Source organism: Hesperophylax consimilis, chromosome 28, assembly GCF_061612785.1.
Source record: "Hesperophylax consimilis isolate HC1 chromosome 28, BYU_Hcon_1.0, whole genome shotgun sequence".
In the NCBI taxonomy this organism is placed as follows: Eukaryota; Metazoa; Arthropoda; class Insecta; order Trichoptera; family Limnephilidae; genus Hesperophylax; species Hesperophylax consimilis.
The window spans coordinates 19,027,682-19,052,025 of NC_142863.1; the positions used below are offsets into that span (position 1 = coordinate 19,027,682).

A 24,344-nucleotide genomic window follows, 5' to 3' on the forward strand; every position below is an offset into this window, starting at 1 on the left:
CTGGAACGTACGTCGGTTACAGCGATTGCAACCATACGCCGTAGTGTTATTGGCCAGATAGACGCTCTTTGGTTTCGTTTTCAACGAAGTTATTAAAAATGTCGGTGGACACCGATAATGCAAAAATAAGTGATAATCAGGTATGTTAATCGAATAAAGTATTATTAAAATAATGTACGGGTGTTGTATATCGGTTGTGCGTAGCGGGTTTCGTCAGAAGTTGGTTAAATTCATCGTAAATCGGCGAATGTTTGCTTGCGTCTTGGTTCCTCAATATGGCTGACAAGGGATGTTGGTTCTCGCAAAACGCGGGAATAGCGCCGATGTAGAATAACTTCGGTTATAGATTTTCTGAAGATATTTCACTTGCACCATCGTTTTCGTGTTGCGAGACTGGATTTTCTGGCTTAATTTTTGGAAAATGTTTATTTTTTAGTACACCCCCGCCCCCAGCCCCGATGCGTGGTCTTTGTTAATGTGCATTTCTCTTACATGACATTGATTAATTTCTGCATGACCTTGGCCTTTGCTATCAGTGTTTATTTCACCGTAAAAATAATATTTTTAAGATAAAAAAATTATATGATACCCAAGAATGCATTTTTTTGCACCTATAATTTATGCAAATCGCCATTTTTTCACAAAACATGAAAAAATATCGCTGTCTAAACAGAAAATATTTCTATCAATCCTCTTCTAAAATCTTACAAAATGTGCTCGCAACTCGGGATACAAATACATATTTTCATACTTTTAACATGCGTAACACGTGAAAAATTATTTATTTATTTATGAGAAAGTAAACAAAACCAGGCTCGCAAAATAATTTAGGATATTGTGATCAAATCAAGTGTCAAGGTTGCCAATTCATTATTAGCACAAGTACCAACTACCGGCGACTGCCGCTCACTTCACTCCTATCTGCCAAATTCAAATATCTACATTGATAATGAATATTGCTGCACTGTGCACTAACCAGGTACCTGCCTAATTACTAAGTAGGTACCCTGCAACTGCCTCCGAACACCAGAATTTTATTATTTAATTTTTATGTTGAAAAAAAATAATTGAAATTTGTTTTTGTGAATGTGACAAAATACAATTTTTTTAAAACCAAACCATAAAACGTTGATTGTATTGTTAGATTTAGACATTTTTTGCATCTGACCTAATTACATTTTCTATTCACACAGAATGAAGAGATGAATTGTTTCTCTAATGCTTCCAATATCTATATGCCATGTAAAATGGTTAAATTATCGCAAATGTAAATGTGATTTTCTTCAAAATAAACTTTTTGGAGGGAAGTAATAATTTTAGTCGAAAATTGAGAGAATTTATTGACAATATTGGTGGTCTTTTGACACTTCTATTGCAGACAGAACTGTTACTTTCCAAATTAATATTTCGGAGGGAAATAATGATGTCAGTAGAATAGCGAGTAAAGTTTCCTAATAATTTAACTACATGACAACAATCTACATTGTGTATTTATTGTCTAAACATTTTATAGGATTTGGAGGTTGCTAGTTTGATTTCTGAACTTAACTGAAGAATTTGACAGAAGAATTTGACAGACCGTTGAATTAGTCCCACAAACTCCTAACATACCACAGTCACCAAAATTGTCAGCAGTGCATTTCACTTTTAAAATGTGCCTAGTATGCAATATAGGTGAAGCAAATTAATTAATATGGGTACTGTAATAATTCATTCCCTCCACCGAGTTACATTTGGAAAATAGTTGAATAAATAATACTGCTCCGTCAGCGTTTGCATTATCATCTCGAGAGTAAAGGACACACAAATCATCTCTTAAAATCTCGCGAAACTGTTTGAATTCACGGCGCACAAGTGCCGATATCTAAACGAATCTATTTCAGACGCATTGGATTACGCATGATCAAAGTTTTGCAAAATTCAATTCGCTCCGCGCGTGCGTCGATAGTGCACGGGATGAATTAGGTATCTGCACCGCTTCAACACGTGATTTGCCGTTAGGAGGGTAACTGTTTCGTACACGTCACGATTTCCGTCGGCCAAGCTGTCTCGATACCACCCGATGCTGTATCCATAGCATGGTAAAAGAAAGTTTTGTGTAGATCAGATAGGTAGTCTTAGAGAAGATAGCTAAAATTTGTAATTACAAATTAATTCTGAATTACGATTCTAGCATACTTATATATACTTACAATGACATCAATGACTGGGGCAAAGATGTCATGTGAAGTTTGAAGACAAGTGGTGCAATGCACGAATGCACATACCAAGATCTGCCTCTGAACATAACCCGCTTTGAAGGAATACAAGAAGACGACCCAGTATTGAGATTCATAATTTTATATTATGTTTCTTTTATTTTCAATTCAATTACTTTATTCCTTTCAAAAACATTACAAAACTAGCAGACCCTACAATGCTTCGCTATTGCTAATATCTTTCTCAGATGTCTCAGACTTCTTCCACCATACACTACTGTATACCACAATGTTACTGTTAAAAACTACATTGACTTTAATTCGACTCTGTCTAATTACGGTGCAGAGATATTGCGTTAAGTATTCCATTCAAACCACTCTAAACATTCCTAGCACTAATGAGAACAAACTTTGAAATTTTCAGCGATAACGGTCAACTACCTTTCGAGTTTTGTGAGTACAAACATACGCAGGCTCAATTTTTTATAAATTAAGATAACAATTTTAATGCGTTTTTAAAGATAACAGTGATTAGTGTAAGGAAAGATAAACAAATAAACACAAAAAAGCAGGTTTTATATGAGCCACAATGAAGCTCGTTGTTTAAACTCTATTTTATTGATCTTAAGGCGATGCACTATGTCGTGTAATATTTTAAATCGAGCCGCTATCAATAACATCCCTTACGTAGATGGCGATAAGGTTTAAATTCCCTTTTAACACCATCCGCCTGTTTTGATTTATGCAAGAAAAAAACATGGTCAAAAAGTGACTTTTATTTTATTTTTTGGATGTTGAGGCATAAATAATTATTTTTTCCGATTATTTTATAAATAACTTAATTTGCCACATTATACAATAAAATCATAACCGAAAATGGATTCGTAAGTAGGAGTTTTTGAACTTTAAAGCAATTTTCATAGGCTTTATACATTATTTTTTTCTGGGCTTAAGAAAAGATTTATCTAAAAAATACTCGATTATTTCAAGGGCCAAGATGTATTTTACTCGCAGTATTTAATTAAAGCATCTGAAACATTTCTAGGCGACCAAATTTTCAAACCATAAACACATGATATTGCATTACTACGTAGTGCATCGCCTTAAACAAAATGATTATATTTAACAAGATGAACCATTAGCAAGTTAGTACTGCAGGCCGGGAGATAAAATAGTCTATGTTGTCGGTGACGGTGATAACCATCGGAAACGAATGCTCTCGATGATAACTGAGTTCTTATTATTAAAGTATTTACAAATCAGTACGAAGAAATTTGTAGCAATGTATCCCTTCTGACCCTAGATGGTTCATTCCATGCATACCCAAGAGAAAGTCAGTAGGATAGAGATACGATGAAGGTTGCTATTGCTAAGTTTCATTTCTTCTTTCCCTTGTCCTCTTGGGTCGGAGAAATAAAAAAGCCAAGGTGCAAAATAAAACTTGTATTACCATGAGGGTCATTGAGATCCCCGTGCATGATATCCTTATAAGGCGATAGGTTTTGTAGGATTACAAGAAATATCAATAAAATAAATAATAAGTCGATACTAGGAGGTTACTTATTTGTTCATCCTTTTTGATAATGGTTTTCTAAATATGTGTTTTTTATGGTATTTTCCAGGATGAAGGCAAAAAACCAGGAGACGTCTCCACAGAGGATGACTCCTCCCAGGAGTCCAAGGGTGCCGCGGAAGTAGGGGCGACCACCAAGGACAACGGGGAGGTTAAGGCAGCCAAGGAGGAAGATGGAGAGGATAAGAAGGAGGAAGACGGTAAACAAAAATATGCTTTTTTGAAGATGTTTTTATTTAAGACAATTTGTATCAAGAGTGACCTGAGTTAGATATCTTCAAAGTTGGTGCCAAATAGATTGCTGGAAGGTGTCTTTATTTAGGATAATGATGACGAAGACGAGCAGGAGGAAGATTGTAAAAATCTGTTTGGTGTTATCTGTGTTATTTAAAAAAATTGTAGTATTGAAAAATGGATAAAGATGATATGTTCAACGATGGGGCCAAATAGATTGTTGAAAGTTGTCTTTATTTAGGACAATTTATATCAGTTACCTGAGTTAGATAATATGTTCAACAATGGTGTCAAATAGATTATAGACAGTTGTCTTTATTTAGGACAATTAATATCAAGAGTTACCTGAGTTGATATGTTCAACAATGGTGTCAAATAGATTATAGATAGTTGTCTTTATTTAGGACAATTTATATCAAGAGTTACCTGAGTTGATATGTTCAACAATGGTGTCAAATAGATTTGTTAAAAGTTGTCTTTATTTTTTAGGACAATTCGTTTCAAGGGTGGCCTAAGTTAGACATGTTCAAAGACAACAGGTACATAGGGCACCAAGTAGAATGTTGGAAGATGTCTTTATTTAGGACAATTTATATCAAGAGTGGCCTAAGTTAGACGTGTTTAAAGACAACAGGTACATAGGTCAGGGCACCAAATAGAATGTGGGAAGATGTCTTTATCTAGGACAATTTATATCAAGAGTGGCCTTTCAACTAACTCAAAAGTTCATAGATAATAGAAAAAAGGGAGATGTCATATATTTTTTTTGTTCTAAAAGACCTATCGGCTAATATATGTATTTTGTTCCAGATGAGAAGTCGGGTGACGCGGACGTCAAGTCCAAGGACGTGAAGGAGGAGGCCGAACCAAAGGAAGCCAAGGCCGGCAAGGGGAAGGCAGAGAACGGGGAGAGCCACGATACGGGTGACGGCGACAAGAAGAAAACCAACGACGTCAAGAAGAAGAAGGCGGCCCCCAAGAAGGAGGTACCAATCCTCAAATTTACACACTTTACCCTCTACATAGCATCCCCAAAGATGACATATGCCCCGAGGCAAATTATTTTAATTGAATAAGAATTTATGAATAATTTACGTATAATATGAAACCCAACTGAACATGTCTCTACACATATCGTTGGTATTTTGTAAATAAGCATCAAGTCTGTTGCTTAGTGTGATTAAGGCGTCCCCATTTATATGCGTATGTTGTGAGACTGAGGGAGAGAAAGGAGACAAGAAAGAGGGGGAGGACCTGGCTATTCAGATGTAGTCACCAAATTAGAAAATAATTGAAATGTTGCTTGTAATGGCTTAAGTCTTGTTTCGTGGCTACTTTACCACGTATATTATTAATGTTACTATTTCATATAAAAGCCTTAGGAAAGATGTCTTGGAAAAGTGGGTGGCGTTTTGTCCATACAAACATATTCCCATATATCGTCTCTTAATTTTGACACTAGTGCAAATATCTTTGAAAATATCGTAGATATCGGCAATTGGCGTGATTCTACGTTTTGTTTTTTTGATGAGTAACTTTGTATAGGAAATCCAAAAATCCTTAAAATTGCTTAGTTTGAACTCCATCATCGACTTTTAGTATAAAAATTTGACAATGTTATTTTAAAAGAAGCGTAACGTACAGACAGAATATTTTCTTCTAATACAGTTAGTTGGTGAGAAAAATCCTAATAATCGGTCAAGTTTTGGAGGAGAAAACAGGGAATACTTAATATTATCATGTATTTATAAAAAAATTGTAAAAAATAAATATTAATCTATTTTTATTTTTCGGAATAACTTTATTGAGTAAAACCTCAAATTGTAATATTTAAATATTGAAGACAATATTAGTGATTTCTAAACGAAAATCTGAAACAGAAAAATCAGAAAAGGAAACGGTCACATCTGGGACTCGAACCCAGGACCCTTGTCTTTCCGGGACAGTGCTCTACCAACTGAGCTAATGGGACCCTATTCCCCTCGGTCATTTTTAACTGTATCATACTTCGAATAAGAACCACTAACATTGTCTTCATTTTTTCACCGCACATTTTTATTGGCAACTATCTTTATGTATGATCGCAAGATTCAACCCGAACTAAAACCCGAACTTTTTTTTATTAATCTATTTGTCTTTTAGGAGAGTGAAGAAGAAGAGGAGGATGAAGAAGATGGAGAGGAGGAAGAGGAAGAGGAGGATGATGGCGAAGAGGGAGAAGTGAAGAAGAAGTAAGTTTAAGATTATATTATTATGCATTTTAGACTTTCTCAGGTCTCTACAAACATCCTCAGTATTCAGCAAATAAGCATAAATCAGACTCAATTGCATGTATTCTGAAGCACTCGAGTCAGCCGTTCCTACGTAATGGTAATAGTCATAGGTTCAATGCTGTATTGTGCCTGTATGCTCCTCGAAAATGTCTGGACATGGTTTCCAAGTGATGACCAAGTGGATTGTGCCTTAAAAATACATAAATATACCAAAAAAAAAATTCTTTTGTATTTTTTGTTTTAAAGAAAGACAAAACATTCCCGGGTTACGAATAACCTGCCAATATTTGAAAATCTCCTACTACCGCCACGGTGGTACCCAAATGCGATATGAACTCAGCCACCGACCGGTCAATATTATTTGCAATGAATATTTTGTTCTTTCAGACTATGTGAAATCTCTGGAATCTCTTATATTTGTAAATATATGTAGTCTAATTTGAGTAAAAAGCTGTTAATACACACATAGGAAAAGAATCTGAAATAGGTTGCGGTTATAAACAAACCAAGTATTTTTTTCCCAATTTTGCATTTTATTTCTCAATTCATTTTTAATAACTCCTTGACAATCCAACCGCCACCATATTTATCTACCATTTTTAAAAAAGGTGTTTATCAGCACCTTGGTAATTCGGCGCTGCTCCGATTCGCGGCTCTGCGTTGCGGATCATCGCATTTGACATACGCTTACCGGCAATATAGAGCATGATTTTGTGTTTCAACTTGTTAAAATAACGACGGAGAGAGTTCTGTACCTAGTTTATGCCGATATTGCTTGGTGATGGATAATGTGGTCATGTTAAGCCCCCTGCTAATGTATTTACTTGTACCCTTCCAGGCCGGCTCCTGCCAAGAAGCCCGCCCCGAAGAAGAAGGCGGCCAAGGAGACGAAGGGCAGCGACAAGGAGGACGATGATGAAGAAGAAGAGGAAGAAGACGGAGAGGAAGAAGAGGAGGAAGAAGAAGAAGAGGAAGCACCTGCGCCCAAGAAGAAGAAAGAGGTACTGTTATATATATTAATGTCTGTCACATATTTTCTGTGAGAATTGACCTGCAGGCGAAAATAAACTACTCTCCATTTGAGTTTAACAACTCTGAGGTCTATTATGGCTAGACAAGGAGTGGGCCCCATTTTTTCAGATCGTGCCTGATCAACCATTCTCAACTGTTTATTGGATGTTTTATTAAATATTTTTACCATTTTCGCTTAATTATTATCTAACACTCGTATCTATTGCCAGTAATATAAAAAGTAGTTAAGTGTGTTTATTTCGGTGTGCATGTATGTTGGCATTGCTCTCAAAATTTAATACCAAATTTAGTACAGTGAAATCCAATTATAGGGCTCACAAGAGAAATTTTTGTAAATATCAGAGAGAGCCTCATCCTCATAATATGCACAAATTATTATTTATAGTTTTTTAATTAAACCCAAACTAAGAACCTACTTGACTAAATAGGTTCTTAAGATCTTAGTTTGGGTTTTATTAAATTTTTTGCACAAGATTTTCCCACATAAGAAGTTTTTTTTTCAGTCACTTTGAAAACATTGTTAGAACCATTTCATTGTTCTTAATTGTGTCTTTGGGATCTACCTCTCCACAGGAGGCCCCGAGGATTCTATGCCATCTTTGGTGATGCTGTGTGGAGGTTTGAAGTTGTTACTAATAATAATAATAATTTTTGCAGCCCACTGAGCCCCCGGTGCCAGTTCCCGCCGGCAAGGGCATCCCTCTGGGTCACATCCCCAATGTGGAGGTTGCCATCTCCCGGTTCAAGATCGAAGACCTCAAGTTCCTGCATAACTTCCTTTATAATGTGAGTATCCCTCCTCCTCCCTTTATTGTTTAGCCTGCCTCTAAAATTTAAATCTTTGTAATTTCCTGTATTTGTCGGCTCCACAGTCAAACTGAACAGCGGCAGGGGACTTGGGTCACATGAGAACAGGTTTTATGACTTATTCTTGAGTGGAATGATTTTTGTCAACCTTTGTTTCTACCTACACACCAACTAGTCTGTGTAGTTTGGTCATAGCTCGGCAGTCGGCACACTTCCATGCCATATCTCCCTTTGTTTCTATTATCTATGGTCAGGACAGAATTGTGGGCGACCTTCCATTCTATCTGCCCACCGTTGCGGAGAGATGCCTAGAACTGTTTTCAAACCGGAAGACGCTGCTTTAGACTCAAATTACTGAACTGATGTCATAATTCTGTTTACAAACAATTTTTTGAAATATTTCCCTTTTTTTTTTACAGCAAATCTGCCGTACCAATCTCATAAAAAGAAATATCAAGAAGTTCAAAGGCTACGAATTTGAAAAGGACTCCAGTGAGTACAAAGCCAAAATCGAGGAGGTCCAGAAGTTGGAGCCCAAGCAGTTGAGGATGCTGTGTGAGATGCTGGACCTTGACAAAAGAGGTTAGTCTTTATGCATCTTTAAAAAAATTACATGTCATCATTTTCAAAGGCGAAAATATATAGGACCTCTCTACCCCTCAATACTATATCATATAATTGATAATACACTAGAACCCTGTTAATTCAAACCATGATAATTTTCACGCAATCAGTGCCGCACTGAACGCTCTCATATATATATAGTAAGCACGTCAGTCGACCAACGATGCAGCGCATAGCGACTCGCACGCGACTGATGATCGTTGCACTGCAGCTCTTCATTAATTCACCTAGATATCACCACATGCAACCATTAGAATATTGCTTTCCTCATCATCTCAAAACTTGGAGATGTCTGACTGATGAACTGGAGGATCGAATTATGACCAGTTCTTTAGATTTGTATAAAATTTAAATTAGTTATTGTAGTCAAGTCTAACTGACCCAATGGAGCAGTCGCCCCGGATAGTGAAATTCTCTTATAATGAATTGGTTGTTTGTTCCAGGAGGACCGAGTGACCTAGCATCCCGCGTGGTTGGCTTCCTTGTACTGCCCAAGAACTGCTCGCCACACGCTCGCGGCGCAATCAAGGAGCGTCCTCCGCCGTCGGACTCCAACACCCCCGGCGGCCGTCCGCGCCGCAACGCTGCCATCAAGGTCAACAACCGAGGTACGTACTTCCTATCCTTATATATTATTCCTTCCTATCCCAACGTGGCACGCTGCATTTCCAAAATATGAACATGCCTTTTTTTAGCATGGTTAACAACTTGATGTTATAGTTTTCACAATTTTGAACAGCCATATAATGGAACGCAGCTAACTTCACGTCGAAAATACTGAAATATCAGAGGACTGAAGCGCTCAACACGGTATTGCATCGACATACATGCACACACTTCACAACAATCTTTAATTACACAGCTGTCTTGAAGATGGACACTGTAATGCTGTCCAAAACGTTAGGTAAAGAAGGAGAGAGCGCAACATGGCATAATACCCCAAACATAAATAACGGTAATATTTTTTAGCAGTGAAAATCCCAAATCATAAAAAACTGCTTTCTGTGAAAAATAACATCACTAATCCCAAAAATTCCATAAAATAATATGAATTTCTACAAAAAATTATGTAAAATTTTGAGGTTTCCAACAATTGCCAACAATAGAGGCAATTGGCATTATTTCAAACTGTCGTCAACTCCCGGTATTAATATGGATCACTCTTGTAGGAAGTGATTAATCTGTGGAGTGATTGTGGTTAACATTATTCATGAGCTGGCCACTGTGTGTTCCAGGCTATTCAGACGAGGAGTATGAGACGGACCCCGAGACCAAGGTGCGGGGGCCCAAGGTGGCCCGAGAAGACTCTGCCGAATCCGACGTAAGTATCTTCGTCTTCTTTTCTCTCTTTATATCACGCGGTAATACTTCAACTAGGCATTCTGAAACGACACAAAACCATGCCTTTATTTCCTCACCCATGTATGATGCATTCAACCAACACATAATACGTATTGTGCTGACCATGACATTAATTAAGCAGTTACCTAGTAATAATATCAAAGTGAAACCCACTTGAAGTTTTGTTTATTGCGGTTCATTTAAGACTGAAATTGGAACTTTTTTCCAGTCCCTTGGAATACCTTATAAGATAGTTTCACAATATATACTAGTTCCAGAGAGAGAATTCCGGTTCGTACGTGACGTCATCTTTCTATAAGTTCTGTCTTTCATTTTCATGAGAAGGAAGAGGAATGATCGTCGATAACGTACATACGAGCTCTCTCTGGGACCACTTTAACAAAAACATTGATTTCATTTCACGTTGCAATATAACTTGTCTTATATGTTTAGGGCTCTTACAACCCCAGTGGCTCCGGGCAGGATGCAGACTCTGACTTTGATCCTGTGGGGGGCGAGGGCCCGCTGGTGGGGCGCAAGAGAAAGTCGGGCGCGGGCCGGCGCAGCGCTGGGGCCCCCCGCAAGACGGGCGGCCGGGGCAAACCCAAGAAGGGGGTCGCCAAGAAAGGAAAGGTAAAGGTATATTGTAACTAATCTTTCATGTGCCACTTTTTCCACAATCCGATATGCTTTCTCCTCATAGAAAATTAGCAATTAATGTAAATATTGCACAAGAATCCCAACAGAGTCTTTACCGCTCGACCACGGAGGCTGTCAATTATTACACCATTGCTAAATTATTTGTTTTAGAGAAGTGTGTTTTGTGATGGAAAAAGTATTTGTTAAAAGACTTAGTAAATGATTGAGACTTAAGAATTTCACCTACAACCGGTGCTCGTAAACATAAAATATGCATATTATAATATGATACTGCAATGTGACGTGGTTTCAAAGTGGCATAAGACCGCCATTCAGAATTGAAGCGTTGCTTGAAATGGATTAAGCTATGTTTAGTGACAAGATTTGAACACACTAGACACTATCTAACCTTCCTCTTCCCTTTCCAATCTATGCAGTCTCGCAACATAATGGAGTAAATTTTGAACTTCATGTGTGCGGAAGATTTAAAGTTTATTTATTTGATTCTGATCATTGTATTAAAAACTATCTAAAACTGTACATTCCGAAACGGTTTCAATGTATTATGAAGTAGAAAATGACACTGGCTGGTAAGACGGCTGCCATACCATCATATTATTATTATTTAAGGCGATGCACTACGTCGTGTAATATTTTAAATTGAGCCGCTATCAATAACAACCCTTACGTAGATGGCGATATGGTTTAAATTCCCGCTTAACACCATCCGCCTGTTTTGATTTATGAATGAAAAAACATGACCAAAAAATGCCTTTTATTTTATTTTGTGGATGTTCAGGCATAAATATTAAATTTTTTATAAATAAATTAATTTGCCACATTATACAATAAAATAATAACCGAAAATGGGTTCGTAAGTAGGAGATTTTGAACTTTTAAGCAGTTTTCATAGGCCTTTACATTATTTTTTATCTGGGCTTATAAAAAGACTTATCTAAAAAATACTCGATTATTTCAAAGGCCAAGATATATTCTACTCGCAGTATTTAATTAAAGCATCTGAAACATTTCTAGGCGACCAAATTTTCAAACCAAAAGCAAATGATTTTGCATTACTACGTATGGCATCGCCTTAAAGAGCAGGCAGCTTTCTGCTTATACACTCATATCTGATTTCACAAAAAGTTTAACCCCTCTATCGTTTTAGGGTCGTATATGACCGGGTGTCCATATTTTATAAAAGTATTTTTATCTTTTTTCTATCATGCAGAAATACGTATTTTTTTTGACTGTTGTTAGAAAGAGAAATAATAATTCTTTTCCAGTTTGTCTCAAATATTTAATAAAATCCTAAAAATAGCCAAAATTAAAAATTCATGTTTCGCGCCGCTATCGTAACAATCGGTTTAATTTTAAAAAGTATTTTTTATTACATGATGAACGAGATAAAAATGAAGGTACAGTTTTCTTACAAATTCCCCAGACAAAATGAATGTGTTTTCAAAATTATCTAATTTTTCAATTGTAGTTGTTAGTTCATCAATGTAAAAAAAAAGTGAAAATGTCATCATTATTGCAATGCCATTTATTGCAATGCCAAATAATAATAATCAAATAAATCAGTATTAGAAGGTAGATTTTGCTCCCCATAGTATAATGAGTTGAGTTAACTAATGTGTGTAATTTGTATGTTTCCCCAGGTGGTTCCTAAGAGGGGCGGGCGCGGAAGAAAACCGCCCAGCGACTCTGAAGAGGAGAGCGAGAGTGAGAGTGCTTCCGAGGCGGCGGCCAGCGACAGTGAAGGACAGGATTCCGATGTGAGTTATCTCTTTTGTCATATTTGAGGATGCTGTGTGGTGGAAAAGAAGAAGATGTTCTGGGAAAGAAAAAGGTATATTGGGTGATCAGGATTGCCGGATGTATGAATCCACGCTGCGATGATACAGTCCGGGAGACTCCTGGCTGGAGAGGTTAAAGGGTCTTCCTCAACCGGCATCTCCCGATCTGGCGTCAAGACCTGGATAAACCTAACAACATGAACCTAGGCACTCTTTCTAAGTCACCAAACATAGCAAACCACTTGGGGTGACCTATTGCAGAGGTTTTGGTTGCATAATAAATGGTTCCCGGGGCGACGTTACCCATAACCAACTTATTCCGTGTATGTATTAATGTTGCCGGACTGCTTTATTAGGCCTGCCATTTAGTCTGAGCTCACAAACGGAATCAACTTATGACAATTTTAGAAAAGGATACCTTTTACTACCAATTCCCTTGAGATTAGCCTCATCAAACGGCATTATATAAATTTAATTTCTGCTTCTCTTCCGTTCTATTTTCACCCGTTTTGAGTACAAACTCATTTATCTCTGTTAAAGGGATCCAATGGCACAATGAAAAGATAAAATATAGAAGTCCCAGAGAGTGACGTCATAGTTCTAGTATCTCTTCTCTTCTCATTTTCATAGAAGATATGTGAGAAGTAGTGTTGGTCAGGACACAATTTCAGAATGAGTTTGTATGAGGTCACCGCCTCACCGCCTCACCGCCTCACCGCCTCACCGCCTCACTGCCTCACCACCTCACCGCCTCACTGCCTCACCACCTCACCGCCTCACCACCTCACCGCCTCACCGCCTCACTACCTTACCACCTTACCACCTCACCACCTCAACACCTCAACAAATCTCCACCCACCAACTCACCACCTCAACAAATCTCCACCCCACCAACTCACCACCTCAAAACCTCAAAACATTTGTAGTGATACATAAAGAAAAGGAGTTAGGAAATATGTTTTTCTTGTATGAGGTACTCAACAATAGTAGGAAGGAAGATTTACGTGGATAATATACATATGACCTCTTTCTGGGACTACTATCAACAAGTTATAGGAAATATCCATTCCAGCCTCTCAGCAAGTTATATGCAATCTTTAATTGTGCATTCCAGCCTCTGACCCAAGAGCCCCCGTCCAAGAAATCCAAGGCCGTGGTGATAGCACGTGGCCGCAAGCCCGCCACGCCGGCCAAGCCCCCGCCCAAGGCCGTAGCCGTCTCCGCCTCCAAGCGGAAAGCTCCCCCGCCGCCACCACCTGCCAAGAAGAAGGGCGCACCCCCGCCTCCCGCCAAGGCCGGCAAGGCCCCCGCCAAGGGAGCCCCGCCCAAGGTATGTGGAACATGACCATGCACTGTTAATCATTGAACAAGATTATAAACACATAATAACAACTGACAATTAAATACTGTAAATTCTCTTTTTATTATACGTTTTTTATAAGAACAATGAAAATATTTGTAAAACTTAGGAAATTATAAATTTAGGTTTGCATAAAATCGGGTAGAATTAAGTCAAGAGATGGAAGTTATAAAAATAATTAATGATAATGTTAGTGAGAAAGAATAGTGTGCTATACTAATGTAATGTTATTATGATAATTTAGGGCAAGGGGCGCAAGGCGGCTAGTTCCTCGGAGGACGAGTCTGAAGAGGAAGGCAGCGAGGACGGAGACGAGGAAGAAGAAGAGGACGAGGATGGATCGGAAGAGGAAGATCGCCCTCTGAATGCGGCGCCCGCCAAGAAGGGAAAGCATCCGCCCACCGTGAGTTTGTCATTCACACCCAATTGTATTTAGAAACGCCTGATGTCCCGCCTTGATCAGAAGATATTATAGATATCTTGATATCTGAGATGTCACTTTACAGAACCAGGAGACACAGCCAAATTCACAATTACACATCCCTGCTCAACTAAAAATTGTTTTTATGCCGGCGCCAGACATGTGTTCAAATAAGTGAACACTTATTTGAAGACTTTGCTCACACATTTGGTCACTTATGTGTGTCTCTGCCAGATATGTGTTCAAAGATTTGATCACTTCTTTGAGCTCACAGTTTTCAAATAGACCTCACATAACATGGACGACTATTTGGGCGACACAGTTTGCTTATATTATTTATGTGCTAGTAATTATTCTCCTCGATAGCGCAAGGTATTGAGAAATTCCGTTGAATACGGCTCCAGGCGTCATTAATGTTATTTCTGTTTTTATGCCCTTTTCGTTTTGGGTCCCACATGTCAGGCTCTCCTTGTAATAATTCAATGAATTCAAACACGCCCTCGTTGTCCCACTCCATCGCTAGTTCGCTTGGTTATGGCTTGTTTGTGTATGCACGCGGCACGACAAATCTCCACGGCGACGCTCGCGCTACTGGGCTTCGCGCAGTGTGGCAGGCATGCAAACGTTTTGACTTTGATCCCTTTGATGTGCGCCAAAGAAACCGACACGGAACGGCAAAGCGCACTTAAGTGCGCAAATAAGTGAACACAGTATCAAATGCCCGTGCCACACATGTGAACACTTATGTGAACACTTCTTTGAACACTTCTTTGAACACATGTCTGGCGCCGGCTTTATATTAGTTTCTATGGCAAAGTTTGTACATGATGTAAGTATAAAGCATAATTATAAGAATAATGTCACTGTTCTCACTTGAGTTTCCTGGGGCTTGATTCTCCAATCCAGGCTGCTCGCAATTGCCGTCGAAAGTAACAAATAACACATACTTGACAAATAACAATAATCCATGTTGTATACATATCAATTGTAGATGCTTTCATTATCGTCCTAGTGAAATACTTGAAATGGTTTTAGGCAGCTTGTTGGGTGACCAGATCAGAGTAGCCAGATATTTTCAAACCTTCCTCTTCCCCATATCCTTCCATCCTTGTGCGGCATTCACAATAAAAAGGAAGACAAACATTTCCGTGTTATGAAAACATAACCAATATTTAAAAAACTTCTATTACTATTGTGGGAAAAAGTTGCTTGTGAATTGAACCCACAACTCCTTGGTAACCCGACGCATTTGTCCTCGGCTATTAACCATTCAATCCACACATAAACAAAACCAAAGTTTCGCAAACTTACAGCATGAGAGGGGGTCAGATTAATTGGGGAGCTACTGTGGGATATCATTTCTTTGTACGCGAACCGTCATCTTGACAGCTGACAGCCACTTGACCGCGGCAGCTCCCTAATTGGTCGCATCATTTTCAAATATCGCCTGGCTAACAGATTACGGCATATCATCGCCACGCCCACACTTATAACACATCATCTGTCTAGTGTTACAAGTCTGTACGGGATTGTATGGCGAGCAATATGGTGATACAGACCACGATCAAAAACGCTTGATGCGTATAGCATAGTGTGACAGTACCATGAAGATGACCATAAAATAATGATTTTCTTGAGTCATTGCCTAATGAAGCAATAACTGAGGATGTGATCGATTGGCCCGATAAACCAGACTCCGCTCTTGGCAAACTTGCACAGCATCAAGAGTCGGCCATGAGCTTTTCTAGATTAAAATTCTCAGTTTGGCGAGTAATGTTTCGACAAAAGTATCAGTTGATATTATTTTGGATGACTACCCCTCAGATAGATTAGTGTACCCAACTGCCTAAGAGTAAATACTTGACTATGGAATGAATGCGTTCACCAATCCCCTTGGTTTGTTCCCTCTGCCCTAATTTTATCCAATGGCATCTCAGCAACATGTGCATTCTGCCGCCCCGAGACTAATTGGTTTTGTTGTATAATTGTGTCAGGATGAGGAGATCAAGAAGTACGTAAAGCAGATCCTGGAGGGAGCCAACCTCGAGGAGATCACCATGAAGACAGTCTGCAAGCAGGTGTACAGCCACTACCCCGACTTTGACCTCGCGCACAAGAAAGACTTCATCAAGGCAACTGTCAAATCGGTAAATATACCCTCTGACCTAACCTTAACCTACGCTGACATACTTATCTCTGCAGGTCGCCATAACGGCAACTTAACAAACCACCTTTACAGATTGTCCGGAAACTCATAGAAGAAAAAGAACTTTTTTTTTTGATTCTGATATATTTTTTTTATTTGCCGTTTTTCCTTATTTTGACATATTAAAAAAACTTTAAACAGATGATATATATTTTTTTCAAATTTGACCTAAAAATTCCTACTTCAGACTTGATTTACTCAAAAACAAAAGCTCAAATCAAAAAAGTTATTCCACAAAATCAATTCCAATTGTGATGTAGATTCACTGGTTTTCCACTTGCAAGTATTACGAGTTTCTGTACCTCTTGTATTATACTGACAACTTTAATGACCATGTGACTGATGTCACATGGTCATTAAAGATACTGAATGAGAGAGTGAGAAAAAATGACTTAAAAGCACCTGAACGATTGTCCAATACCTCTTCATCAACTTTACTGTTATTCCATATTGATACATTGTGTTGATTACAGTCTATTGACTGCTATGCCGCCATCCCAATTCATAGTATTAATAACTTCTTCTTTAAGTAACTTATTTTTGAGCAAATTATATGAGTTTTCATATTTAGTTTAGTTTGTTTTGGTGGAGTTATGGTTGTTTGTTTGTTTTGCAGATGAAGATATTCTATATTTTGTGTATAACTTATCTAATTGTCAGCTTTTTGTCGACCACAAACATAATAACATGATATTATTTTACATTGCTTTAGTGTGGTTTTCACAGTCAGCATTAAAACATTTTTTAATATGGACGGCAACTGTTACAAACAAGTTTTACATTGACTGGGAGACTTTATTTAACCCCTCAGGCCTCTGGCATATTGACCGTTATATTTCTTTAATACGCTGTCAGAAGGTTGGAGAATTTGTGTGCATTTCCGCTTTCCAATAATATTCAAATAAACTGAATATATTTCTGAATCCAAAAACTAAAAACTGTTTTTAAAAGGTGATGAAATAAGCCTTCTAATTTTATAATTAGAATCAAATATTATTTTTTTTTATGTAAAATAAAAAGTTTAAAAAATGATATGCCTTACGTTTTTTCACCTAAACACTCAAGTAAAATTACATATCTTGTTACACAAGTGTATTATAAACATTATTGTCTCCTCACTTTTTCTTGTGTTTCATATATTAAAAATTCACAAAGTTTCATAAATGTGGAATTGCGGTCGGAACCCTCGGTTTTATAAAGGTGCACATTTTAATTCTTCTGAAGTTAACTTCGAGATTTGAATATAAAGCGTAGTGTTTTCTCTTTCTAACACCGTTTAAATTATATTTCCCACCTTGACAGTAAGGGAGATGCAACGATCCATATGAGCTGTTCACAAAAGCGAACAGATTGACTCTGTGGGTTATAGTTTGTTCGCAAAACCGAACAAATTAGCCTGGGGGGTTAAAGAAAAACTTCACTTTTGCCTTTGCCATCAACTTTTAACACAACTAAATATGCCCACCCACAAAATGTGTTTTATTTTTTATGTAATAATATTAATAATAATTATGCTTTTATTTTTTATTATTTTTTTTTTCTTTATTTCAGTGTATTTAAGTGTAAAATGTTGAAATGGAGACGAAAAAAGTTTGACATCCGAGAATAAAAATATATTTAATTCGCTACTGCAAACGCAGCACGTTTTCTAAGGTACCAGTCCATTAAAATTCAATATATAATTGTAATATAACAATAGAACTAAAATATGAATATCTTTTTATAATAATATTATTAATTGCTTGGGGATTATTGAACGCAACCAATCTACTGTCATCATTGCTTTCATTGCTTATGTGACTGAACTAATCTGACGTTACCGCTATTCACACATATCTCTGCTAACAACCTTCTAACATTAATCTTTCTTATCATTTTATATGTTAACACATTTCATGCGGGCAAAAACAAGGGTCCCATTCGAGAGAATGGATTTTGTTTTAAACAGCTGTATCTTTGAAAATAATACATAGTTTTTCACCACACCCCAACTATCAAATTATTTGAGATTTTCACGGTCAAAAGTATTATAGTGATTTGTTTTTGGGGTATTACGCCGTGTTGCACTAGCTCCTGCTTTAGCCAACGTTTCGGACAGCATTGCAGTGTTCATCATCAGGATTACACATCTGCCCTGATGATGGACACTATAATGCTGTCCGAAACGTTGGCTAAAGAAGGAGGTAGCGCAACATGGCATAATACCCCAAAAATATCAAATTATTGTCTGAAATTAAAGCCTACTTTTGTAATATGACTTCATAAACTGAAGTTAAAGTCAGTATTGGGGCATTTACTGATGTTATTTGTAAAAAATGTCAAAAAATTGTTTTCATTTTCGCACAAATGATAGCAAAAATTTCCGCATCTCTGGTTTGATAAGTGTAAGGATGTATTATCCGTTTTACTTTCTTTTTGATAAAATATTCTTCCACACAAAATACAAGAAGTTGAAGGACTTAGTTCATAATTTTAAAGATACAGTTGGGGCCCTTACAAAGAGATCGATATAAAATTATCGGACAGCAGCCTTCCTGCCATTCAAGTAGGACTGGCATAAAAGATAGAACTGCCCTTTCCGCCGGAAGTGTGTTAACTGGTTCCACGATGAAACAGAACATTGAAGAAAACTAACAAACCTAACCTAACTTACTCTTTTATCATGTTCTGTTTTGTCACCGTTCTGTTTTATTTGGTTACCGTTTTTTCCACTGAACCGAAAATCTCTACAAGTGTGATCTATACTGATTTGAAGTAAACTTTTCGGCTCCTAGGCCGCGGACGGGCCAGTAAAATTGATTATCTGTTCTAGAAATAATTTCAATTCTTTCAGTCTGGCCAATTGGTTTATGTTCTAGAAAGAATTTTGATATCTGAAACGATTTGATCCATTTCACCAAAAGTGAGGGAGAATTGACTCTTTTTCGGGCACACCAGATACTACCACATCACACTTCTATCGACTATTTCTTTAGTTGTTTTTTCCATTTCAGCAAAAAAAGACGGGAATTACCCGAAGAACTCCAGTAAATTTTTTTTTACAAAAACTGTCTCGCAAATTAATACAAGTATTAAAATTTTTTTTTTCATAGTACAATAAATCATTCCCCTTTCCTCCCTCATCAACCTTCTGCATAACCTTATCAAGTCGGGGCTGACGTATGACTCAGAATCGACGCATTGTTTGAAATGGTGTTTGGTGACCAAATCTGAATAGCCAGATTCTTCCCAACCTTCCTCCTACCCATCTCGGTCCCTTCCATCCTCTCTACAACCCACAACTTAACACAATTTTGAGAAGCATCTGAATGGCTTTGGAAAACCGATTTTGACAAACTTAATTTACAGACAAGACACCTAGACATCAAAATCTATCAGCATCATTCTTTTGATAAATGATAACATTTCGAAGGCCCGGTATTAAACTTCAAAAAGTCCCAATCTGTTGTTTTGAGATAATCAACATTTTGTTTCTGCGCATGTCTAAATATGAATGCAAAAATGTAAAATTTTAACAGTTTTCACTGAAATTTCTACATTTTAATGAAATGCACGGACACAATTGTCAGTTTTAAATGTAAACAATTTGAAATAGAGTTGTATAAAACTGAACAAACAGATTTTTCGACTCTTGAGTAGTAAAAACATTTTTTATTGATTTCGTTGCTGTTTAAAACTGGAAAGAGCTCCTTTTTGCGAATCTTTTGATACCCATATCATAATTAATGGTTTTCAGACTTGTTGCCGTTTAATACTGAACCATCCATTTGTTTCAGGCATTAAATAATAATGAATTTATTAACAATTATAATTTTATAATACAAATAACTTATTATTATTTTCTAACCCAACCGTTCCTGCAATTTTATTAATTTGCTTGGCTATATTATTATTTATATTAGGGTTTGGTTGTTTGAATTTATTTGAATGGAATATAAAAAAAACCTTAGTTGATTATTATTTATTAATATTACCGGGAGAATTTCTATTTCAACATTTGTTAATCTAATTTTTATTTTATTTTCTTGTTAGGTGTTTGGTACAAATAATGAATGAACTAACAACATAACTTTCTTTACTTATAAGATGAAAATCTGCAATGTGCAGAGAATTATAATGGGATAACCTAATCAATTCAACAAAACAATAATGTATACATAAATGTATGTAGTATATTTGTGGCACGTTCCAGTGGGGTACTCTGCCGTGGTAAATAAAAATTAGACTCAAAAGAGACTCGAGAAGACACTGTGTTTTTAGTTACCGCAGTAGTACTGTCATCATGAGCAAAATGGCAGCCAGGAATTTGCAATGGTCACATTCTGATATTCGAGAGCTTTTGCCTATTGTGAATGTGACTTTAGCAAATTCCTGCTGCCTTTTTGCTTATAACGGCAGGGTAGATGTTCTCAGTATCACCTTGTATTATCTTACTTGTGAATGACCACCATTCTAAATGGAAATGTTGTTTGAAATGACTTTAGCCTTAGTGATCAAATCTCTCTCTGTCTCTCTCTCTCTCACACTTCATTTCATCCTTACAACATATGCATACTTGATACTGCACATCTGCCTGGGTGTTGGAATTGTTGTACTTTAAATTCAGATTATTTGGTGAAACGGTACTATTTATCAAAATATCATTTTGAAAAATACAAGTAAGTTGTTACGAAAATAGTGTCAGCCGGCGCATGGCGGGCATTCGGCATTTTAACTGTCATACTATGGCTGAATTACACCTGCCGAGTGGTCGGTCGAAACAGTGCATTCTGCCGAGTACTCGGCCGATGAGATCAGTACAGTGAGTACTCGGCCTAGCAGCGGGTGAGAGATTCAAGCGAGACAGTGGACGGAAGCAAGGCTCAATGACTCGGTCCAGTAAGTACTCCCTCCACCTGCATGCTTAACTCGGCGCTTCACTCGGTCAGTGCGATCAGCCGAGTCAGTCAGTGAAAGAAAAAAATCAAAATTTTAAAAATGTATAATTTCTTAAGAGTGATACGTTCGTTGTTGTAAAACTCTCTATAATTTTTCTCTCTTTCGTCCATCGCGAAATCGTGTTTGTGTTACCTTTAAACTAATCTCATTGAACTGACTCGCCCACTGTCTCTTCTACATGTGATCACCTCTACTCTCCAATAAGTTGGTCAGTAGAGGTGGCCTTGGCAGGTGTAATTCGACCTTTAGGGTTAACGAGTTTAAAGCATGGAAACTTGTTAAGTGGGGAAATGATGGGGTTGTTTCACTGTACAGGTTATTTGTTATTTCGGGTGGCTGATTGTAATGATTGGATAATGTTTGTTAATTAATGTGTTTGTTTCTATTTTTGCAGTTAATATCATCATGAGCTGTTTCATTTTCAAAGTGTGCATTTTTTCAACGGTAAAAGTGAATGAAATCTAAATAATTAAAGAAGGTATATATTATAAAAACAAAAAGAAAAAAACACCATTCAATCGACGAATCGTTCCAGCAAACTACAATATTTATAATATATAAATAATTATAATAATTTTACAAAATCACAAAACAACAACACACATTCATTAGGGAATTTAAGCATAGTTATAAGTGTAATCTACTCTACTTTAAATTACATATTATTAAAGCGTAGGTTATTGACGTCGAATGGATATTTCATTGTTGCGTGACAGGTGACAAAAACACTATTAAAATCGTAAATTTTAAACTGCATCAGACTCGCACTCGTGACTTCAAAAATATTCTTTAATTTACACCATTTTCTTTAAAATTAAAAGTATTTCTTTATTGTATTCCTCTAAATTGTAAAATATATTTTTTTAAATTGTTCGCACAGGCGAAATTAAAATTAATTTCTTGTATAAATTCATTGACATTTCACAAAAAATGTATTTTTATAATTGAATAATTTTTTAAATTATCATTGTTTAGTTTTAAGATGCATTTGAATAGTGTCAACAATAATAACATAATAATTGTCTGATGAAATTTACGATTTTATCTTTGACCATAGATATATATTTTATTTTCTTCATCGATTCAAACGATATTTTTGATAACCAGTTAATTCTAAGCTCTATCAATTAGTGAAAAAAATTCAATTCTTCTAAATTAATCATCTAATTAATGATATTGTATAATTGTCTTTAATTTGAAATAGAATTAATTCCTACGGTTGGTTCTGTCACCATTTTTATTTAAATGCGTATTATTGTTTTCGATGCTTTAAAAAAAAATTAAATAAGTACGTTGTGATATTGTGGATAGAAAATAGGTATTTTAGCCTCTACGCTTCATTCTCAGATTTATTTAGTTGGCTATAGAAATACACAAGTATTCATCCATAACGGAGATTGCTTCAAATGACTTTAGTGACTAGGTCTGTATCAATTCTGTATTTTCATTCCGTCAATGTTTAAATATTATATATATAGTTGTAGTCGATTGTATTCATTCAAATGATTTAAGTATCTATGGTCAAAGAGCGAGCCAACTTAGCACGCTGAAAATACTTAGAAAACTCTCATTAAAATTCTTAGAACCTGTGAACTAGTGTTATATTATGTGTCACGTGTTTGTATGGGATAAATCTTTATATTTTATAATTGCATAGAGAGAAAACTAATTAATATAAATCAACTACTAATGTAAATTTAGACAACCCTTTTAAAGTAATTGTTTTTGCTCGGATCGTTGAAAATATACTTGCTTGTAACTTTTTTTAGCTACAAGAAAAATCTGTAAAATGTGACGTAGATTGTGACGAATTTTAAAAAGTTATGTTAAATAAAATCAAAATTAATTTCAGATCAAATTGTTAAAAGTGAGATTTTTAACGCAACAATAAAATGGTATGAATTTGATGATCGTGCACCGTTACGAAAATTGAACAGTCTCTTTTGCACCACTTTTTGACACCGATGTATGATTTAGCCCCGTTGACACTCGTGACAGTGTGAATAACTTTCAAATAATTGTAATGCATACTTATAAATAATTTACATAAAATCACTGGAGTATTTAGATATTTCAATACGGCTGAAAATTTTAAAATATGCAAGTTGGCGTAAAGGAGACATCTTTGTCTCGAATTGTCATTTTTGCGTAAAAGAGCCATCTATGACTTCCATTGTCTTTTTTGCATTAAATATGTGTCTCTGACTTGGAAGTGTCTTGTTGGTGTAAACGAATTGACCTAGTGAAACAAGCATTTTCGTGTAAAAGGGACAAGTTTGCATACTCGAGACAAGTTGTTGTCAAGTCACGAGTGATCGGTGTGTGCTTAGAAAAAAATATTTGATAATTTATTAAAAATGCGGACTTCCTTTTAAATACAAATATATATTATATATTTGAAACGATAAACCTGAATCTTTTTTTATATCGAATAGCGCCCGGGATGCCAACTCTCACTAGTGACGTTAAATAAATGTCACGATTGAATTGCGCCCGCTAGCGCCCATGGAAAAAATGCATGCGTCAACTTACTATATGTATAATTAATTTTTACTTAATTGTTTCACGTAATTTTTATGAATATGTTTCTTGCAATGTATTTATAATTAAAGTAAGAAAAAAGTTTTAAATGTTCTTTTATTTTGTTTACCCAATGTCACTTTAGTAATGTTCGCAGTAAAGGCCGCAGAGTGGAGTTATTGTCAGCAATTGGAAGCCGTATAAGGCTGGAGCTTCCAAATAACGATAAACCTACTTGGTTCTATGCAAAGGAGGACGGTTCTTGTCTGATTGACAATTCATTGTTAACAGACCGCTTGCCATCTCTGATGCAATGTAGGGATGTTGGTCTGTTCTACAGATGTTTCAATGAAGCCTGCTCGAAGGAGCTAGCAGTATT

The 24,344-nt window shown here is 36.5% G+C and overlaps 1 protein-coding gene across 2 annotated transcripts; it reads left to right on the top strand.

Moving 5' to 3' along the window:
* On the top strand, positions 1-24,075 carry LOC149410309 (uncharacterized). Of its 2 annotated transcripts, XR_016305035.1 has the most exons (16): positions 1-140; positions 3,821-3,971; positions 4,816-4,991; positions 6,148-6,236; positions 7,117-7,279; positions 7,968-8,096; positions 8,537-8,699; positions 9,185-9,349; positions 9,977-10,062; positions 10,536-10,715; positions 12,383-12,499; positions 13,635-13,850; positions 14,125-14,283; positions 16,296-16,448; positions 18,059-18,160; positions 21,840-24,075. XR_016305035.1 is itself a non-coding variant. In XM_089648551.1 (15 exons), exons 1-15 carry the CDS (start codon positions 99-101, stop codon positions 21,852-21,854), a joined length of 2,004 nt encoding a protein of 667 aa, XP_089504677.1. In that variant the 5' UTR covers positions 1-98; the 3' UTR covers positions 21,855-24,075. The 2 variants fall into 2 exon arrangements, 1 of the variants encoding a protein (XP_089504677.1); XM_089648551.1 differs by lacking the exon at positions 18,059-18,160.
* Positions 24,076-24,344: the final 269 nt, after the last annotated feature.

Excerpts from the sequence above, each read along its gene's own strand:
- LOC149410309 (XM_089648551.1), top strand. The coding sequence starts at position 99 with ATGTCGGTGGACACCGATAATGCAAAAATAAGTGATAATCAG. Across the intron at positions 141-3,820 it reads CAAAAATAAGTGATAATCAG|GATGAAGGCAAAAAACCAGG; the intron begins GTATGTTAATCG and ends GGTATTTTCCAG. Across the intron at positions 8,097-8,536 it reads TGCATAACTTCCTTTATAAT|CAAATCTGCCGTACCAATCT; the intron begins GTGAGTATCCCT and ends TTTTTTTTACAG.